Here is a 22,654-nt window from a genome sequence, read left to right on the forward strand (position 1 = left end):
TGACTTTGAGTCGCCATTTTGGCTTTGCGTCCTCAATAATGTCTATTATTAGCGGTCTTCACAAGCAGGTCAATCCATAATTTCTCTTATCTTCGTGGGTCCGGTAATCGGTGCTGTTCGCTTAAGTGTGGACGTTGTAACAAAGTCGGCATTCCTCGCGCAAAGTTGACGTTGTTTGCACAAACTAGATGTTGTTCGTAAACAGTTGAGTTTCGTACAAAGTGTGAACGTTGTTTGAACAAAAAAGTCGACGTTCTTTGCACAAAGTTGACGTTGTTTGTACAAAGTTGACGTTGTTCGTACAAAGTTTTGAACAAAGAAAGAAGATAATTAAGATAATTGTTTCTGCAACGGTTGCACCGATTTTTCGAAGCACTGCGCAATGTAACATCTGTCCTGCAACTTGTGTCGCAACGGCTTGCGGCACCAGCCAATGAAAATGCTCCTTTAACCTCATGTGATTATCGAAACGAGACAAGTTGCATGAAACGTTACGTTGCTCAGTGTACTACCCGTATAACAACTTGTTTCGTAATGTGAGAATGTTTGTAGAAATGGCGTTGCGAGACAAGTTGCACGAAAAATTGCACAGTGTAACAGCGCCTTAAAAGAACATAGGTATAATTAAGAAAACAAATACACTCGTACTTGTTATAGATATATTTAAAATCAGATACTGCGAGTAAATAATTGATATATTGTTTATTTATGAAAGGAAATATTTTGAGAGATGTTCATTTACACTTTGGAAAATAACATTGAGCCATATAATTTGCCTGTACGTTTCGAGCTGTACAGAACACCAGAGGACGACTGAGGCATCTGCTAAGTCGTTGTTGTTCCAAGCCGCTTTCCAGATGACCCGTGAAGATATTTGGGACTGAGTCAAATCATAACGACACTGTCACCTTTTGAAAGAAATGTGAGTTGCAACAAATATCTTAAGCAGTGCTAGCGCTAAAAGTTAGTGTAAAAATATGAAGTGCGACAATGCACAAACACGTTAGAGCAAACTGAAACCGACTGCACCTTGGGGCTGTGACGACCCCTTAGAGGCTGAATAAGTCACTTTACAGGGTATCGGCCAGCAGAGGTAGTCCACATCCAGTTAAAGTATCGTACAGCTTGTCTGCGCTAATGTAGTGCAACTGACTTACAGCAGCCAAAGCAGCATCACATGGATTCAGAGTTCGCTTATCAAGAAACCGGATCTCTTTTGGACTGAGGCCTAGTCTCTCAGCAACATCCTTCCATTCCTCTCCACCTGCAACACAAATATACACGTTTCTTGTTGTTTCAAGAGCTTTTCGCCATCATTTTTCCAGTCACGCACCAAGTAACCAATAGAGAATGCTTTTCCAAATACTACCACCTCTGATTCTAATACAGATCATATAAAATCATACATTTGGATTTCGGATATGAAATATGGATGCGTGGCACACTTGACTGATTTGACGAAGAGATAACTAATTTAAATAAGGGCTCGTCTTTACATAATTGGTACAACTTACCGCTCAAGTCTATTGTAAGTTCTCTCATCTGGCGTACTGGGATATTTCGAATGTCAAGGTTTCCTTGTAGCAAAGGACCTACAAATAAAATGGGCCACAGTTATTGGATACGGCAATGCGAAAACCAAACGAAAAAAAAATTAGGCACGCAATGCGTACATGTGGTAGTGCAGTAACGTACACAGCGTTTTATTCCATAATTGTCACTGGAGATGGGTTTTGTTTTCCAGGAGATTCAAGGTTTGTCTTTGCGTAATATGCAGCTCTAATTGTACACAGTATTGTTTTGGTACTATAAATCACAGGAGTGTCATGGTAGATGTCTTAGGTAAATAGCCGGGCCCTGAGAATGCATGTGGTTACTTGTAAAATACTAAACCCAGAAAGATTGAAGAAAGTAAAAGGGAATCGAGATACATTGGCTTCGAGGGTGACATGTTACTCATTTTCAAGTTCCCTTCTTTGCACCTCAAGTTTTAAGCGTGTCTGAGATTTGGACACCTTTCCAAGACAAATTTGTACGGACGTCAAGCGCTGTCGAGCGGGGTTAGTATCTGGATGGGTGACCTCAAAATGTACGACTTGCCGTGTCAGAAACATAGCACCGAAAATTCTATTTTAACGCTCAAAGATTTTCGACGTGAAAACAACATAAATTTTGAACCTCGAATACACAAAATTACCATCGGCGAAAAACAGTTTGGGAGATTTTTGCTACGTTCAATTTTCCTATCGTACTTTTGGCTGCAAAAGTAAATCGCAAAAGTAAATCGCAAAATCGTCGTCGAATTCAGCGGGCGCTGTGATTAAGTTAAGTTACCTTGCGCGTTTACTCGCGAAACAAGGATACATCTGTGTCAAAATGATGGCAAGATACAGGATTTTCGTTTTTGTTAGTTTGGTTTTTTTATCTTCAAGTGTTATAAAGTTTGACAAGAAATGTGCGAATTCAACACAAAGATCACAATCGCCCATCTCTTGAGGTTGACCATTGTTTCTGCAAAGTCCAAAATTTACTCTCCTAGATTAGGTTATTTATTACCAAGTAATTCCATCGTTTTGGAAATAGCAGCTGCTTTATTATTCATCAGCGTCACAAATTCTTGCCCATTTTGGAGCTCATTTTGTTGAAACTCAAGCACGCTTTCAACAGACCTGTTTATGTTCGTGAGTTATGCACGCGCTGCGGGCCTATTGTCACCACGGACTTATACGCTCTTACACTCTTACAACCCGGTGACATAGCGTGTACTGCACTTACAGTGCACTACCATAAAAACCCCACAAAGAAAATGTAAAGAAAATGATCTTAAAATTATACCAAAATAGGGCTGCAACATACAAAACTAGAAAAAATCAAGTTTTCTTCTAACACGCCGCCAATCAAAATTTTCGAGACCATAAACTGACAACACGGAACTTTGCATAAATGTCAGAAATGCTGTTTTAAAATTAATGAATACGTCTCCCTCGGACCTGAAATAAACGCTGCATCACTTTAAAACATTGTTTAAACAGTTGATGACTTTCGCCCGAAAATACAGAATATCGATTACTGGTAATTCCTCTGACCTTCATTTTCAGATATAACTTTTCTTTTTGACTTAATTTGCTTTTTAATTCAACATAAAATATACACAGCTAACACAAGTGGTTCTGGCTGTTTGCTACGAATATGAGTACTTTTCTTCGTTGCAACCAGTGGTACAAAACAGCCATTGGCCCAGCCATGCACTGATAGAGTAGTCACCTAACCTGCACAGCGACCAATCACTATTGACAAACTCACCAGTTGTCCCTGCGGGTGTAATTTCTCTCAAGTGCTTAAAAACTTCAATCTTGTTTGAATTCTTTGCAATCTTTGCCAGGCAACGGATCACTCTCTGTGTTTCCGGGTTTGGTTGCTCCAAACGCGTTTGGTCTAAATGTAGACCTTTTTTCAGCTGAAGTACAATTTCTTTTGGATCACATGAACGTGAACAAAGTGATTCCACAACGTTGCAAGGAAGCAGGGGAGGCGAATTGTCTTCACTCCCTAAAGGAAATTAAGGAGAGAATTAAGCCTTCTTACTGACACTAAAATGCTGCATTTTGTGTTTCGCTCAGCGTTCGTTGGGAACATCAGAGCAAGAACCAGACCACAAACGTACCTCTACCAGACGATAAAACGCTCCCATCAACCACATCAGCTGCTGTCTGTGATTAAAAAAGAACATGAAGAAAGCTGGTAATTACAAAGAAAAGTAAGCCACATTATAGACAGACCTTTGAGCTTACCCAGAGTAAACATAGCTCCAAGTAGACGACTGCCCATCAATAAGCACACGCTGCTTGTGGCCCGACAGATAGCTCTTAAACCATTTTAGCATCCAACACCAAACACCAAAATTGGTTCAAGTCTTACAAAGTACCCTTATGCCAGATTATTGAATGCTTTACTAACGTCATTATCACCATGCATTTAACTTCTTTTGTAAGTTCGAATACTCCATTGATTTTTTATACTACATAACCCAGTTGGTTAATCTTAAGACAGCCACAATCTAACGCAAAGAGAGAGAGAGAGATTATAAGTGAATGAAGGGGGTAGTTTCTAAAGAAACTGTGGTGCTGCGTCGGTGGGGAAGTACTATACAAAAATTTGGTAACATGGCAACGTGAAAAATAGGAATACATTAGTTAAGTGAAAAGCGTTCGTTAATACCGTGAGGATTAAGGGTGCCGATTTGAAAGGTGAATTTTTGTTCCAGATTCTTGCGGACCAATGAGACAGGACAGCCACGTTTTTCAAAGAACTGGCACATCTCCTCTGATTTGCTGGAAAAATTGAAGTCATCACTACATAGACGTCGAAGTCTAAAAAACTGAGAATAAGGAATAGAGTTCTTGACATGTGATGGATATGACAAATGAATACAACAAATAACTGTGAGAATCTGTAGGTTTGTAGTGCACACTTTTAAATTACTCCAAAATGACCCCGAGACTGGTAGAATCTCTTCGCAACCTCCACTTATTTCATTCAAACGCGACAAAAACGTCGGCAACTTTTTAGTTAGAAGCGCGCTCAAAACTAACGAGCAACCCGGCACTTTCAAATGTGCGCGCTCACGATGCAAAACTTGTCCTTTCATTCTTAACACTAGCAGAATATCGGGTCCTAAGCGATCTGTTAAGATCACCGATCGTTTCGCATGTACCTCCGAAAATGTCATTTATTGCATAACCTGTACGTTATGCAATAAATTATACATTGGCGAGACAGGGAAACGACTAAGCAACCAATTCCGCGAACACCTTCGCGATGTTAAGAAGAATCACAGGGATGCATCTAAGTCAGTCGCTCGTCATTTTAATCTCTCTAATCACACCAAAAAACACATGGCTATCTGCGGCCTTTCCCTACGTCTAGGTACGACGGAAAGCCGCAATAATCTGGAACAAAAATTCATCTTCCAAATCGGCACTCTTAATCCTTACGGTATTAACGAACGCTTTTCATTTAACTAATGTATTACTATTTTTCACGTTGCCATGTTACCACTAATAGCGTAGCTCCTACTCTACTATAAAAACTACACATAACCCACAATTCCTCGATTGGCTCTGACGCGAAGGGCTAACGCTCGAAACCTCAGCTTTTAGAATCTCTGTACGGTGGCCACTTTACATTATCAACTCCGTTGATAAAACCAAATTTTCGTAATTATAAGTGTCTCGCTTACGCAATCGTCACGCGTCGAACGATCGCGTAAGCGTGAAACTCAGAGTTAACGGACAACGTACAGTATGTACGTTTCGGCTGTGATTTTCTTTTACTCTACAACGCCCTGCAAACCGCATCGAGCACTTTGTCTTAGCGAAGGCTCAACTACTCGCACTTTTTTCTTTTATACTTTTAATCTCGTATACATGTATTTTTCCTTTTAAGCGAATGTCATTTCAGGCTAGAAATTAGTAAGTAGCACTTTCAAAAATTATCCGCGCTTCGACGAGTAACAAATAAAGAGATCGAACGACAGGCGAACTTTGTTAGTTTAGATTAGTTCCAGTCCTTAGAGGAGCTATCATGTTTTAGCTTTTGATTCCCATAATCTACTTTATCTTTGGATATTTGTGAGCGCAAGGCATGAAACGACTTATGCAATATTCAAAACATATTCCATATCCAGTTTACTTGGTGTTTGCCAATTCACACTAGAGACCTTTTTCAGCTAGTTACTCCATTACTCTAAAAATCATTGTAAGCGGTAATTACCTCTTTACGTGGACAAGAAAACCAAGCTGCAAAATCCTTAACCCACACTTTGTTAGTTCTTGCGGTCGCTGACCTGTTGCAGGTAATAAAGTGATTGGCACTTTGCAACTCAGATTCAGATAAAAAATGAAGGCATTCCTCTTGCTCGCAACCTTCTTTGACATGAGTGCGGCAGTAGGTGACCATCCTTCCATGACAACAGACCGGACAAACGACTCCAGCTTGATATCTCATCCGCTTCAACCAACAGAATTCTTTACGCATGCACTCAAGAACCAGAACAAGCTGTCTATAAACAGCGCCAGCGCAGAACACTTCAAATGAATCGTGTTGAGCATCAGATGAAATGCTAAGATTTGACTGAAAATCACCTTTTAGTCCAGGTGCGACATTTCCCCTGTGAACAATGACTTCAATGAACGAGGTATGGCACAAGAGTACAACGGAGCAGTTTTCGTCCGCTGCGGTGTAAAATCTGGCAAAGTTCTTATACAACTGAGGATGCAGTGAACTCCAAAATTCATTTTGGCCCCACTGAAAGAACTGCAACACAAGCCGCGGAAACAACCTCAGAGGAATTTGTCCAGATTCAAACTTGAGGAAGAGAGAAGGAAGTTCTGCAGAGGCAATCAACTCGGTGACGTCCTTTGGTGGATGCGACTTTAACATGGATGGCACTAAGTATTGCTTATTACCGAAAGCATCTGATGAAGGCAGAGGGCACAGCAAGCTGAATTTTTCCATGATTACAATGAAGGTTTTAAAGGTATCATGTTCTATAAATTGGCCCCAGACATGCTGCAGCAGCTTTTCTTCCATGATTCCTTCTCTCTCGAGCTTGAACCACAACTCTTTGAATTCTTTCTCTTGATGATCATAGCGCTTAACAGTTATCACCTTCTTGAACACACCAATCAACCATTGAGGATCCAAGATAACCAATTTGTTTAACTCAGCAGTGTCATCAAAATGTATCAAAATTCTTTGATCGTGCAAAAAAGCAAGCAATGTTACAAACTCTTGTTCGTCATGAATATGGCAGACTTCAGATGCGATCCGTTTTGCATGTTCAAAATAAATCCATCTATGACCTTCATCCAAGGTTTTTTGAAGCGCTTTCTCGTATCCCAACCATTTGACTGGAATAACTTCTTTCATTTGTGGCAGTTCCTTGGCAACCGCTACAATTTCGTCTCGTAAGCGCACTACTCCTGGACACTCCGATTCAAGGCCTGCCTTAGTGTTATCCACTAGAATGGGATCATCACACAAGTGGGTCATGTATGGTTTGCCAACCAATTTTTCCAACACTTCACCGGCCACGTCATTAGGATCTTCCCCACCATAAGGTTCATCCGCATGCGTGCAAACTAGGAAAACAGGCGGAAGGGTTTTGGGAAGAACTGTGGATGTCGAAGCTGAATGCACAGCATGATCTTCACCTGGACTGGATAGTAATGCAACTGAAGTCATCCAGTAGTCTAGGTAATCGTGGTTAGTTCTTGTGCTGTACTTGTCTTCAGTTTTCTTGAACACTCCTTGCTTTTTCACGGGCTTGGCTCTTTCAGAAGGATCTCGACTTAGGTCATAGACCAGAAGGTAAATTGCTTTTGGTGTCAGAAAAAGTGAATGTGTCTCATAGTAAACGGACTGTCCAGCAAAATCCCAAAGAACCGAATAAATGTCATCTCCTTCTTCGATCTTGTCAGCTTCTTCTCGCAATTTCTTAATCAAGGTTTCTATGTCCTCAGGTATATCAGATGAGGGAAGAGAATTAATGCTTTCAAGTGAATGGAATTCAAGAGACTTGTCATCGGTCTCAAAAGAGGGATCTTTTGCAGTTTCAGTTTGTGCGCTTAACGTGAAATTCAGGGGAAATTTTTCAGAATCGGCCGATTTGTCGACAGTCCTTTCTTCAGAAATTAATTCTTGTTCCTTTAGATTTTCAACAACCAAGAGAGCTATATTATGCTCATAAGAAGTCGCCACCTCTTTGTTTGCACCTTGATCCGTTTCCCCAATCTTCCAAGTCTCAGTGGTGACTTTAAAGTAGGACGGATCAACATCAATCCCAACAGTGCTGCTCTCGTCAGGATTGAATCGTATTCCCCTCAATGACTTCTTCAGGCTGGTCTTTCCTGAGCGGTCCTGTCCAATTAACATGATTGGGATCCTTTTTACACGAGTCATTCCTTCTTTAAGGGCCTTTTTATATGCTTCCAAAGCCTTGGGACCACGTAAATTAATTTCAGGAGGACTCACTATTAAGACAACCGGTCAAGTATTAGCAAAATAGAAGGCAGCAAAACACACTTTTTCGTCGTGTAAATGTAAAACCGAAATAACTACCGGGTAAGTGATTTTTAAGTGGAAAAGGGGACGGCAAATTTCACCAAGGCAATCACTGAGTGAGTTTAATATTAACGTATCTGAAATTTCATTGAGTGCCCAACAGAAATACCTCTACGATTTACAAACTCAAAGGAAGTGTCAAAATGAGAAAAGCCGTGAGTATCTGCAAAAATCCGGAATTTTCATCATGTAGTAATTAATCATAGCAAGGTCAGAACACACGAGCAAACTTCAAAATACGCAAGTAACTACCCTAACTGTTTCCGGTTTTCTTTCTTATGACTCAGTGTTCGACAATGCTAGTCGAACTTTAAGGTCCGGTTAGTCTTAAAGCAAAGTTGAAATTCTCTCCAAAACTTTATTGGTAAACGTGCCCTCTAAAGTCATTTTGTCATAAAAGACTCTGCCTTCCATCCAGCCTTGAACGAGAGAACATCATTAGCCTGGCCTTAGAAGTTGGAGCTGATCTGGTCTGAGAGCACTTGGCCTGCGTGAACTCAGAGCGTTGTTACCTTGTTAGTGAATGATTGTCTTTTCAAGTGGGTCGAGCTTTTGTTTGTACAACGTGGGTTAAATCGTTTAAGCTCCTAAAGAAGTCACAGTGGAGATGCTCCGAGTTCCGGGAGAGAAATTTAAATAACACCCAAACCACAGCACTCACAAAAAAGACTGAAGGACTGAAGCTCGGCGCTTGGCACACAAAAAAAAGTATATATGGAAAAGCTTTTTCACTGGTGAAAGAGCGTTTGGCGTCTGTTTTATCGCACACACTTTGGAAATGCAAAATGCTTGTCACCGAGGGTACTCTAAACGACAGTAATCTCTCAAAAGTTCTCACTACCACAACTTTGCCAAGACGTGACAGCAAAACAACATTTACAAAGCAGGCACATTGATGTTGATGCAGCGGTTAATCACCATTTGACTAAAGTCAACGGACATGGCACAGATAAACAATCCAAAGGAGCCAGTTTGGCCGGAGATTTTCTGGAAAGTCTGCGGAAACAGGACCTCCCACTCACGAAGACCACACAAAAAACGTGACTCCTCCAGTTCGGGACAGCATACTTAAAGATAAACTTCAAGAAAAACTTTACGAGTAGCCACAAAAATCCATCGTGAAAGGTATGACAGCTCTTGTTCGCGCCGCGAAGAAGGGTGTCAATGAGATAAATACAAATCATGACACTTGACCTGCACTCTGATTACAAGCACCTATGCTCAGCGTCTATACCGTTGACTGCTGAACTTTCCGGAGATGATCTGTGTAAGCAAGTAAAAGATATCTCCAAAGTAAAGCGTGTTAGCAGGAAAGTGACATCTACCTCCTCTCGTCACAGTGGTCAAAGCCACTCTCATTTTCGTTGCAAATGTCAATCCTCTGGTGGAAAAGGAAACATTTTCCGAGCGAAGGAAAATAAATGAAGCATTTTTTAGGCTGGCGACCGAAAGCAAATCCAGGTGCTGCCTCCCAGAGTCCACTCTGCCCCAGATATCTCAGACCACTCAGAGTTCCGACTGGATGATATAAGGGTTATCCTCAATTTGAAGAACCCAAATCAATGTATAAGTAACCATCATTTCAAAATGGAAAGCTTTAACTTCAGGAGTGTGTCTTATGACACCTGTGTGTTACATGGCTTTAGTAGATCCACGAGATGCCTGTTATTCTGTCCCACCTGACGAGAACTAAAAATATTTCAAGTTCTCTTGGAAGGGGAAATTGGTTCAGATTCACCTGCCTTCCCAATGGTCTCATATCCACCTGTTTACTCCAATGTTTACTTTCTAGGCAAGTGGGGCACACGAATGTTGGGTACATTGATGATTCGCATTCTTACCTCTAACGGTATTCATTTAAAGATGCAGTAAAAATGTTCAGGAAACTGACCATCTTCTTACTAAAGTGGGTTTTCTATTAAACATTCCAGTCTCGCACCAACTCTTCGGGGTTTGCCTTAAACTCATTCAACATGAAACCATAACATCCCACTCCACGCGTCCACCACCCGTTCCTCCCTATAAGGCCCACTTCCGAAAAAGCTGAAAAGCTACAAAAAAGTGATAGGCTTGGTGGTTTTCTTCATTCCCTAGGGTTAACTATGCCCAGCTCTACTACAGAAGCCAAGAAATAAGAAACAATTAAAGCTCTCAAAGAAAGCAATGGAAATTTCAATTCACTGATGGTATTATCAGGTACCTCACTTGCTGACCTCGGATGGTAGGTCAACAACATCAAAGTTAATTCAAGCTTGCGTCAATGGCTTTCCCACATTTTCCATACATTCAGATACCTCATAAAAAGGAGCAGTGTGCAGTGCAGACGAAACAGGGGGTTTATGGACTAAAAAGAAGTTCAACTTTTACATCAATGAATTAGAAATATTTGCTGCTCTTTTTGCTGCAGTACCCTACATTGAGTAATTAGGTGGAAAGCACTCTTTTGGGTGCGATGAGATTGCTCGTGAGATGTGGACATGGTGTATTGCTAGAAAACTACGGACAACAGCAATTTCATTACCAGGTAAAGAGAATGTTAACCCCGATAAGGGATCGAGTTTTATCTAATTTAATGATAATATAGAATGGGCTCTCAGGAAATTGATGGAAATCCATCAAGTATGTTTTCAGGGAATTAATGCATCTCAAGGCAAAGAATTTCTGCAGATGCAACCCTAGTTATCCTTACGTCGAGGAGGAAAGGCACACGTAAACAGTATGAGTCCTAAAACAAAAAAATGCCTTAAATTTATGTCGTAGTAGGCAGATTAGTTCAGATTGTTCTTCTTTAGGAAAATTAATAGAATTTTTACTGGTTTTATTCAATGATGGGCTCAGCTACAGTAGAATTAAAGCTGCTTGCCCAGTACTTTCATCTATACTCCCCTCAATAGGTGGAGTCCCAGTTGACATAACATCCCTTACTTACAAGATTTCTTATAGACCTTATTCATAAATGGCGGTCACATTTATGATTCTTTTGTCCACATGCAAATTAGCCTGCCGAGCCTCATTTTAGAGCAAGAATTCTTTTCAATTCACTGTGTGGTATCGAGGCTTGGTAGGCTAATTTGCACTTCGACAAAAGAATTATAAATTGACCGCCATTTATGAATAAGGTCTATTAAAGTATACGAATCTCGTCCTGTCATGATGGCTCGTTATAGTGTCTCCTGTCAATGAGTTTTCTCTTAAGAGTTTAACGTTGAAATTCACTGTGTTGTTAGCTTAATTCACTGCCCAAAGAAGGCAGAACTACTTCGTAATGTTGATTCCATGATAAATAATAGGACACCAGGAGCCAATCAACTACGGGAACATGTTGAACAATCCACACCAGGTTCAAAAGGCAGGGTGATTGACCTTAAATAATTTGCCAACCCAAAATTGTGTTTCGTGACCACTCTTAGGGAGTATTTGATCAGAACTATAAGCTTCTTAGGGAGACTTATAGTCAGATGATGCCAAGTTAGGTAAAGCCACTTAAGCCTGTGTCTACGGACACAATAAGACATTGGGTTAAGGTAATTCCCTTGAAAATGACATACAGATTTTGTCAAACTTGGCACAATTTATATATTCATGCACAGGACATTAAAAAATGCATAACAAAAGATGGGGTCACCGTGCTTGTTTTCGCACTGCATGCCCTTTATACTAAGGGTGCGTTCGATTGACCCAATTCCGGAATAAGGATACGTGGAGTGATTATTTAAAACGGCATGTTTGGCGTTTTGAAGCAACAAGGATAAGAAAGATATGTTTAAAATAGCATTTTAGCAGGTGTTTGACAATTTTGATGTCAGTCTCCTTAAAAACGAAGGATTTCTAACTTCTATTTCACGTATTCCTATTCCGGAATACGGTCAATCGAACGCACCCTAAGTGTTTTGTACGGAATTACGCGAGAAGCATTCGAAACGTAATCAACCGGAACAATTGTTGTTATATAGCTAACGCTATTGAATATTACTGAAAACTTGAGCCTACTTGTTCGTCCGGGTTAAAATCCTTCAGTAAAGTGATTTCAAATGGCTCAATCTTGCAAGGCAATGCAAGCAAATTGGACAACTACATCATCACCTCACACTCACGTCTGTCTCCAAATGCAGTTTCAGGGCATTTCGATATAAATACTAAAACTTCTACTATCCAAATTTTTTTCTCCTTAAAATATTTTTCCGTGTACCCATAACGAGTACACAACACCATTAAAAAGGCGGGGTCACCGAACTCGTTCAGGAGAAAATAGCCATTCCTTGACAGATTAAGCTTTGCATCAATGAAAATCCGCCATTTCATCAATGTGCGCGAGCTAATGCGCGCGCCAATAACGCAAGAAATTATGCGCAGTAGGGTCACGCAATGCAAAACCAGGAAATCACCTTAAGGTTGTGCTGTAGTGTTCACGTATTGACGTACTTATTTTTCAAGCTTAACAGTTAACTTCATCCCAGCTTCAAGGCGTGGTATAATCCCTTCTGAACTTTTTGGAAGCGTTATCCCTTGAATGATCTCGTCATAGACGGGTAATTTATGGGTTGGCAACCCATCCAATCCGTGAACTAACATCAAAACCTCTGGCTCATGGTCCTGAACGAAGGTCAAGAACTTTTGTCCTTCTTCTTTCGTTATGTAATTTCGGTAAAATCTGCTCATTAAAGGTGTTCCGTAAGTCCGGATTTCAACAGCAGCAACACTTAAAAATCAGAAAGCGAATTTTCAGCGTTACAGGTTTTAGCCCAGCCACAGGCACGTTTGTTACAATAGGTTGTCTTTCAATTAAAACCTTTCTGGTTTAGTAGTACACCTGGCTCATAGAGCCAGTGGCCAATCTGAAGGCCGGGTTTAGTACCACGTGACACGAATGGCTCAATTAGAGCACGATCCATCTCATTAAGCGTCCGCCATGGTGTTTTGGCAGGAAGCGGTCCATACTAATGAGCAGCAGCAGTTCACAAATGGGCATAGCACGAGAAGTGCACTTAAATGTCACGCGAACCAGAAATCAGGCCAAAATCACGCAAAATGAAAGTTTACTGACAAACCCTATTGTTACAAATGGGAACGTATGAGGGGTCCGAGTGACCAACCCGTCCGATGAAAAATCAGAAGGTCCATTGACGTTTCCGGTCACACTCTCGCTATCGTTCACGAAAGGCCTCGAGAAATCACCCTAGCCCTATCTTTAAACTAACCTTGGTGAAATCGGGGCAAATGTCGAATAGTTTTGGCTTCCAAACCGTTTTCTCGCAATTCGAGGTGAGCACTACGAGTTGATGTACCTGCCCATTTCATTTCTTTCAAGTTCTGAACGAAATGCTTAATAGGCCACTTTCGATTTACTAAAATTCAGCTTTAAAATACATAGCATGAAAGAGAGGTTTAGGGGACAAAGACAAAGGAAAGTGGATATGTTTATCTTTCACATTCATTGCAACTCGTTTCTACTGTTTTTGTCCTGTCTGCCTCACTATCAAGTCGAATATTGATATTTCGAAAATGGCCTATCGACTTGGTCGTGGCAATTTTCAGTTACTATGACCAAACATCAAATCTACTTTTTCTACATGTTAAAGTAGTCCGTACTGCGCAGTCTCATATGGAACGCCATAACTGTCTTATGATACTTTTGGTCATGATAATCGGTGCTTAAGTCGTTAAATGCGGTGTTTACTTCATTATACTCGGTGCATACTTCATTATATTCGGTGGTCATTTCAAAGTACTGGGTGGTTTATTCGTTCGGTGTTCACTTCATTATATTTGGTGCTCATTTCACTTTACTTATCGATCGCCTTTTTTCTGTAAACACTACTATACTACCTCCTTATGATTCTCTTGAAAAACTTGCTGTGACATCAATGCTTTCTTTATTGGTAAAATACAAGACCTAAGAACGGATTAATTAATCCTTCCTTCGACCACCATCATAAAAAACAGAGTACTTCACTGTGAGTTTCCTCAGTTCACGCCCCTATCAAATGAAAGCATCAAGAAAATTACATCCTCCGCCTCAAACAAGACCTGCTTTCTCGATCCGATCCCAACGCATGTTGTCAGAGATAACATAAGTTCTGTACTATCTATCATCAGCGGAATTGTGAGACAATCGTTTTCATATGGCATTTTCCCGACTTCATTAAAAACATCACTGGTGGTTACTTGTACATAACGCTACAAAGAAAACTTAACAAGAGCCTCCTTGCTAAGTACAAACAATGGGTTACAAATAATGGAGGCAGAGAAAGCGAATGAGATTTAAGAGAGTTCATTGACAGAGAACCTGAATTCTTGACAAAAGAGATCAGAGATTATTACAGGTATCCAAAAAAGCAGTGCCAAGCAAGACAAGCCATTATCGCGTGGACGGACCTTTGTGGACCATACATAGTCTGATAGCAAGAAAATTTCAAGCAAGAAGTGTAAGGTGTGCAGTGGGTAACATGGTCTGTGGGAGCGTCAGAGTTTTAAGAATGTGGCAGTGCAGAGCAAGTGGGAAGTAGTCAAGAAGCATAAACTGCGTTTTCGTTGCCTTTCCGATGGTCACCGCGGAGAGAGATGTTTAAGAAGTAGAATGTGCAATTTAAATGGGTGCAGATCTTTCCACCATCGACTGCTTCATGAACATCCAGAAGCGGATAGGAATGACGGTAATCCAGAACCCAGAATGGGTCATGATGAGAGATCATCCGACAGAATAGGAAGTAGTTCAGAGAACCCTCACTACGACTATGCCATCAAACTCTGCTGTTCAACCTGCATTTATGGCGATGTGACCTGTTACAGTGTACTTAATGAATGGCACCACTGTCATAAACCGTACAATGCGTTTCATCCAATTCAACGCATCCCCAACCTCCCTCCCCCACAAGCAAAGTTGTTCTCACCCTGCGAGCAGAGCCTCCTTTTGTCTTTTTCTTTACTGAGGAGGAGAAAAGGAGGCTCTGCCCGAATCGCGTCAACTCTTTGAAGCCGCCGCAGCCCGAACTTCTGGACTAGTCAATCTTGTTTTCTCTCGTCAAACCAGTTTTTCCAGTGCGAGCGTCCGTTTAGTGACAAAACCGATGGTCATAATTGAGCCCGCTGTACCATGAAAAACCAAGATGGCGGCGAGATCCGGCATATTAGGCTTGAGTTCGAGACTGTATCCTGGCAACATGCAACGCATATTCAATAAAGATCTTACTCGATTCATGCAGAGTCTTTCTTGAGAACGCCACAATCGAGCAAGCAAAAGAAAGGCTCTGCTAGCAGGATGAGTTGTTCACCCCTGCATTTGCCACTCAAACTAAAGGGTATCAACCTTGAAAAAGGGGGGAGGGGAGGGAGGAGCATTAAGACTTTTCTTATGAAGTGGAAGATGCGTTTTAGGAAGAAGAAGTGAATTTTCGATGCAGTATCTCAACCTTTCTGCAACTGCTTGTAGCAGTCAGTCGTATCTTAACAGTGACGTGGCTGCTGAATTTGGATTGTTAGAGAGACCGCATGAGCTGACTGTGATTGTGCTAAATGACAACCAAGAGCGACTAGACACTTCAGTGGTGGAGTTTGGTATCAGCAGTCTCGACGGCATCACACATAAGAAAGCATCTACTTACACAACAAAGCGAGTAATTGGTAACATGCAGGTGATAGGCTGGAATTTGTGCAAGACAAAGTGTATGGCGCGTTTTCCTTATCAAATTCAATTTATCACTCGTTTTTACAAACGGCCTTCGTTTTTTAACTTTAACGTTCGTTTTATTCAACCTCGACATTCGTTTTTCAACTTTAACGTTCGTTTTATTCAGCCTCGACATTCGTTTTTCAACTTTAACATTCGTTTTATTCAACCTCGACATTCGTTTTTCAATTTAAAGTTCGTTTTATTTAGGCGTTACGGTCGTGAACTTGTGTTCACTTTGTCATCCGTTTTTCAAGTTCAACATTCGTGTTATTCAAATCTTGACATTCGTTTTTCAGATCAAAATTCGTTTATTCAACCTCAACATTCGTTTTTGAAGTTCAACATTCGTTTTATTCGACTTTAAGTTTTTCTTTGTGTGAAGTCAATTGAGACTGGACCCGAACGCGACAGCAGGGCTCCCGGCTTTCCTAGCGAGCAAATTGGCGGGAGAGATTTCGATAAAGGGAAAAGATGGCGAACACGTCAAACACTGATTCATCTGGGAAAGAAATTTTCCTTTCTAGGGTTAGATCGCTTTTGGAAGTCTTGTCCTCCCATAAAACCGATGAAGAGAGTTTAGAGCACGATTTTGACGATTTGTATACTCGTGCTAACCTGTCTTAGTATCACCCAACTAGTGGACTAATGCAAATCCTGAATTTGATTGGCTACGCTACTAGAGGACTATTAGTAATAGTCCTCCAGTAGCGAAAACCGTGACGCTTTCTTTCGTTTTATTCCCATATAAATATTTCTTCAACTTGCATTTGCTAACTTTATTAATGCCTTTTCTGTCCGACTAGTTGGGTGATACTAAAACAATTAGACCCTTCGCCCTCAAGGGCCACGGGTCAATAGCCCATGAGGCTTCGCCTCATGGGCTATTGACCCGTAGCCCTTGCGGGCTACGAGTCTAATTGTTAAATATCACCATAGCGTGCGTCTTGAATCTGTACATGTGATAAATGAATCTACGACAACGAAGCTGAGGAATGTCATCGATTTCCTAACAAAAAAGCGAGATTCCCTACAAAGCACTCGTTTCTATGCACAAGCTGAGCAAAGAGCCTCGCCTGGTAGGCCAAAGCTTATCATTACCGAAAGCCAGTTATCGTACTTGAATGATTATGGGTTTTAAAGCAGTGGACATGGCGCGCATGTTTAATGTGTCAGTGGCAACCATTCACAGACGACTGAAGGATTTTGACATGTCAATTTCTCATTCTTTTTCTAACAATGACAACAACGCACTGGACAATGTCATCCTTGATATTAAACAGCAGCATCCCAACTCTGGTTACCGTATGGTGTTGGGTCACCTTACTAGATCAAGGGGATTATTCATTCAGCAGACACGAGTAAGAGAAAGCATGAGAAGAGTTGACCCCGAGGGAACTGTGATGAGGTGGCTGAATGTAAGAGAAAGACGAGAGTACAATGTGGTAAGCCCTACTGCAATGTGGCATATAGATGGAAACCACAAGCTAATCAGGTGAGTAAATTTTTCGGATGGGTGTGTCGAAAGGTAAAAATGCACGATATGTGTTGCTTTCTCCTATATGTAGTCTATACCTTTCATTTGCCTCGAAATTTCTAACTTTCATGTGTTCTTAACCCTTTCTGGGGTTTTAGAGGCAAGGATACACACTCAAATGAAGGAAAGTTGGGCCCTAGGGATCCCCACGCTGCTACATGTAAGTCACCTCATTAATCTGCTGCGTTGCCAGCGTGGTAGCCTTGATGGTGTAGTGGCTTAGCATGCCCGACTAGTAATCAGGGAGGCGTGGGTTCGAGTCCCGCTCAGGGCAAAAGCCAATTTTTCGGATGGGTGTGTCGAAAGGTAAAAATGCACGATATGTGTTGCTTTCTCCTATATGAGTAAAGTTTAACAACTGCAAAATACCTTGCTACTCCTGATTCTCCATGCAAAGCTTACCAGACAACTTTGTAAAGTATAAATCCCCCATTCTTGTAGAAGTACGTATTCTGTGGTTAACACATTTAAACCGGTACAATTTGGAAAAGAGCAATAATTGCTTCGACAAATTACTAGGACAACCAATGCAGAAAAAGATGTTATTACCTAGTCATAACATGAGTGTAACCATGACGTTTTCAATAGCTGAGGGAATAACACCGGTAGTGTAATAATAATAATTCAAAGACTGTTTCATGTTTCAAAAACAAGTGCAGGGTATTTTAATCATTTTGGTGAAATCTGCCGGTCACAACTGCTAACCCTTTTGTTTCGAAAGAGTGAAAATGAAAACAAGAACTACTGCAAATTTGCAACTTCTCCAGATATTTAGTCGCAAATGCGACTGTATTGGTCGCAATTTCAAGTCCTGTTAGGATACTATCTGTTTTAGTAAAACAATGACCTGTGACCTGTGTTTTGTACCTGTCCCAAATTGACCTACAGCACGCTGTAGGTTGATTTCGGTCGAAACCATTTGACCGAGGTTGAAACAAAATGAACTAGTTTGGTTGCAAATTAAATAACCTAAGGAACAAAATGACCTGCAACATAAAGTATACTTAAAATCCACCAAACAATAAGGAACAGAATTCTGACTTTGCATGCCAATGCCAAAGCAGGCAAACTACTGTACATTATAACCACAAAGGTATGTCTGACGAGAATGTCTTCAGATATCTTTGGTACTGAATGTTTACCTGTGAATAAATGGGGGAATTTTATAGGCAGAATGACAGCCTCTTTGAGGGCTTCCTTGGCTGAATTTAATCCTGCAACATCTGCCCACTGTACATTGGGTTTCTCCATTACAATGGCACCTATTAAAGATAACCGCGCACCGGTGGCTCAGTTGGTTGAGCACCGGGCTGTCACGCGGGAGGTCGTGAGTTCAACTCCAGCCGGACCAACACTCAGAGTCTTTAAATAACTGAGGAGAAAGTGCTGCCTTTGTAATTACATCTGCAAATGGTTAGACTCTCTAGTCTTCTCGGATAAGGACGATAAGCCGGAGGTCCCGTCTCACAACCCTTCAATGTTCATAATCCTGTGGGACGTAAAAGAACCCGCACACTTGTCGTAAAGTGCAGGGCATGTAGTTCCCGGTGTTGTGGTCTGGTCTTTCTGGTCTGAATAGGGTAGGGTCGAGCACTTCGCATAGGACCTCGAGTCCTGTTCGTGCTCCTTCCCTCTGGGCAGGTTTGCCCAGTAGAAGAGACAAACCAGATGTCTCGTAAAACAAACAAACATAACAAACATACAAATGAAAAATCACACTGAAATGGAATTGATGATCTGTATAATTATTCAACTTGGTAATAATTTAATTTTCCTTCTGAGAGTGATACTTACAGATTTTACTCTGTCTAATGCCAGATGATTTTAATAGTCAATGCGCGCTGCTTAAGGGTTGAATGGATTAAGCAAGTGGTGGCACTGGACGACAACTACTACTACTAATAATAATATTATTATCTTCTCAAGTCCAGCAATCCAAAGGGCGGGGGGAGGATTAAAAATAATGACCACAGCATAAGAAATAAAACATGTGCTAAATGAAGGTACAATAGTCACCAAAGTCTGCTGTTGTAATCTCGAATTGCCACTGAAGAGGATTAAACACCTCAAAAGTAAAGTAACCATATTTTAATGACTATAATAGCTCGTAACAGTAATTCAACTGACAAACCTGAGGTCAAATTTAACCCACACCACATCAAGACATGAGATGATGATCCAGAACAAACTGTACATAAGGAAACTTGTGAATTCATAATTACAAGGAGTTGACTTACTATTTAACTGTCCTCTAAGTTTTTTGCTCTCAGCACCATCATCCTCATCTCCACTACGATCATCTTTTCTATTGTTGTAGGTAAAAAAAAGTAACATTTTTCAAGAGTTAATTATTGTATTCTTCAGCTCAAATAGCAACTTCAAAACAAATTATTGAAAATGATACTGTACTGTATATTTTTTGTTCATGAGAACATAAAACTATATTTACTGGCTATACAGTAGGATCAGATAAGGCAAGGAAAGAATATGACTTTTGTCATTTTATTTTAATGAGGGAAGTGTATTTACAGTTTGCTGTATTCTCCCATACACCCCTTAAAGATGGAATGTAAATACTTTGTGATTTTATTTAAAATACAATCTATTGATATAAGAAGCCCTAAAGCGTTCCGTGTGAATTCTTGGTAAAAGGCTGGTAGGGTTCCTTAACCTAAGTGATGTCTGTTTAATCTTAGGCATAATTTCATATAAAGGATGGTTACAATTTTTCTTTATCTTATTAAAAATGCTCCTGTCAGACTTATCTATCAATTCATTAACATCTACATGTATTGCATATGAAATGTACTTGCGCTTGTAACACCTACAGAGAAAATTCTGGACTGTAGTGAGCTCGGGGCTTGAGGCTGCATAAACGCTGAGACCATAAGTAATTTTAGGCAGTACAATAGAAGCAAACAGATGGTCTACATCTGCCTGATTGTATCCCTCTTTCCTGAGACTTCTAATTACAAACAGGCACCTGTTTGCCTCTACCAACTTGCAGCGTACGTGCTCTGTGAACCTACAGTTACTTTGAAAGCTTACTCCTAAAATCTTAAGGGAATCTACCTGTGTAATATGATCTATCTGGGCATTGCTGCAATTGGTCATATATTTTTTCTGAAGGCATTTTGTCGCCTTACCTGCAAGCGAGGGTGACCAAATTTCTGAACGAGTAGCCCGAACGGCCGCCTACTGTAACTTATCACAAGGTGATTCAGCCTCACTTTTAATTAATTAATTCTGGGCTCTTGAAAAAATGACTCGGGCTACTAACTTTTAATGTTGGAAGCCCGAAGGGCTCCGGAAAAATTGTCTTAGGCAGCAACCTTGGAGAAAAATCCTTGAAGCACATTTGAGAGCCAGTACATGTAAAAGCTCAGCCATCTTACATGACATTGTATAGAAACAACCAGAATAAAAATTCTATCCACATTAATGGGAAGTAAAATAGTGCCGTCACTGCTTTGTATTTCCAGAGCCCCACAAGACCAAAAACTGCATGTTCCCAGTTGGTGACACCCATCCGTGTATTAACCCTGTCCAACAGGACTGAACTTCAATCAGTGAACAGAGAGCAGAATTTTCCTGTTAGTCATGCTGTAGAAGATAATTAATCAGCCTAGCAATACATCTGACAGCACAATAAATATCTTCCAAACACTTGTGAAAGAATGAAAACTCTACATGTTGTGATAAAATGTTAAAATCTAGTAAGTATTCTTCATACAATGGCATTGTGAATGAGATAAAACTATTCCTGGTCCTGCAGTTGTAAAATGAACGTCAAAGGAGTGGACAAGTCTAAGAGTAATAATGTGCAGCTGAAGTAACTTGTCATCTAAAATATAGTGTCAAAAAGTGCTTGACACAAAGTTTCATGGATCCACCAGTGACTCCATTGCAAGGTATACTAGTTAGTGCATTTATTTAGCTAATATTAAGGCAAATAATAGAAAGGGCCCTCTTCTAAACAGCTAATATTTGGGAACAATGCATGGAATACAGGAATGGCATGATCACAAACATGTTAAATGCAACTACTGTGAAGTAACAACTAATTTCTAATGAGTTAAAGTAAATGTTTGTTAACACATTTTCAAAATACACCACAAACCCTTTACTGTTGCCTTCTTTTCCCTCTCCTGAAGATGCTACAGGCTTCTTTTTGCTTTTAGTTTTCAGATACTGCTTTAGCTTCTCAGCTCGATCATGATTCTGAACCCATTTCTGTCGGATGTTCTCGTTACCTTTGTCACCCTGAGCTTCATCTGGAAACAAAACAAAACAAAAAGCAACACCAACAATAAATTTATGAGAATGTCAAATATTCAGAATAAAGTGGTGGCTCTCATGTATGAAGCTGTCAAGTAACAGAAATGGGCTCACTTGAGCTCAGATTCTAGGGTAAAGAGAACACTCCTTAACAAAACAGGTAATATTTATCTGTGAATCAATTAACAAACTTAACCCTTTTACATCTGAGAGTGAAAAAGTCTCCGCTTACGAGCCAGAAGGCTCATCAGGCCGGCGCTTATCTCCGGTTTCTGTAGCATGAAGCGACTAGGAGTATTTATACTCCCCCCTGGATGGGATGCTAGTCCATTGCAGGGTTACCCCCAGCATTACGCCGGTACCCATTTATACACCTGGGTGGAGAGAGGCACCGTGAGAGTAAAGTGTCTTGCCCAAGAACACAACACAATGTCCCCGGCCAGGCCCCGAACCCGGACCACTCGATCCGGTGTCGAGCACACTAACCATGAGGCCACCGCGCCTTCCTTCTCCCATCTGAGAGTGAGACTTGTACATTTTACTCTAGCTAACACCAGACGATTTTACTTGCCGACTGGGTGCGCTTTACATGTGAATTTGTGTTAACATGACAGTCATAAGCACAAGTACATTGTAGTACTCTCTACATTCTTAATTAAGGTTTTCTAACTCTTTTAAGAGAGGCTGTTGAGCAAACAAAGTGGGTAAAATGTGACAATTTATGTAACTTAATTTTTTCACTTTCCAGCAATCCTGGCCAAAGCAGTCTGACCTCTTGAACCCCAGGGTAATGTGCATGCCACCTACATTGATTGGTTCAAAGTTCTCGCACCACTTTTTCTGAACCAATCAGAAGTGCAACCAAAACCAATGGTGGCTCGCGCGTGCACATTTTCCCACGCTTTGTGTCGGCTACATGTGTTTACTTCTAGTGTTAATTGGTTTACTGGATTGTCTCCATACTTTGGTTTTAGTTTTGGTTTTGGTTTTCCGACACTCAATTGAAACTCACTCTAGTGCAAGAACAGCAGATACTTTGAACATCCCTC

At 40.7% G+C, this 22,654-nt stretch overlaps 1 protein-coding gene across 2 annotated transcripts in view; it reads right to left on the reverse strand.

Moving 5' to 3' along the window:
* Positions 1 to 687: 687 nt before the first annotated feature.
* The window catches only part of LOC138020067 (uncharacterized), a 22,526-nt gene continuing 559 nt past the window's right edge, over positions 688 to 22,654 (reverse strand). Inside the window, exons 3-10 of one of the 2 annotated variants that reach the window (XM_068867063.1) lie at positions 21,448 to 21,601; positions 19,565 to 19,632; positions 5,773 to 8,033; positions 3,665 to 3,710; positions 3,304 to 3,549; positions 1,515 to 1,592; positions 1,030 to 1,264; positions 688 to 908 (exon numbers count right to left, since the gene is read on the reverse strand). In XM_068867063.1, coding sequence (XP_068723164.1) covers positions 1,071 to 1,264; positions 1,515 to 1,592; positions 3,304 to 3,549; positions 3,665 to 3,710; positions 5,773 to 8,033; positions 19,565 to 19,632; positions 21,448 to 21,601 — 3,047 coding nt within the window. In that variant the 3' untranslated portion in view covers positions 688 to 908; positions 1,030 to 1,070. Of the gene's footprint in view, positions 1,265 to 1,514; positions 1,593 to 3,303; positions 3,550 to 3,664; positions 3,711 to 5,772; positions 8,034 to 18,469; positions 18,638 to 19,564; positions 19,633 to 21,447; positions 21,602 to 22,654 lie in introns of those variants that run through there. The other variant, XM_068867064.1, reaches the window with a different exon arrangement.

This window comes from Montipora capricornis, chromosome 10 (genome assembly GCF_036669925.1).
Source record: "Montipora capricornis isolate CH-2021 chromosome 10, ASM3666992v2, whole genome shotgun sequence".
In the NCBI taxonomy this organism is placed as follows: Eukaryota; Metazoa; Cnidaria; class Anthozoa; order Scleractinia; family Acroporidae; genus Montipora; species Montipora capricornis.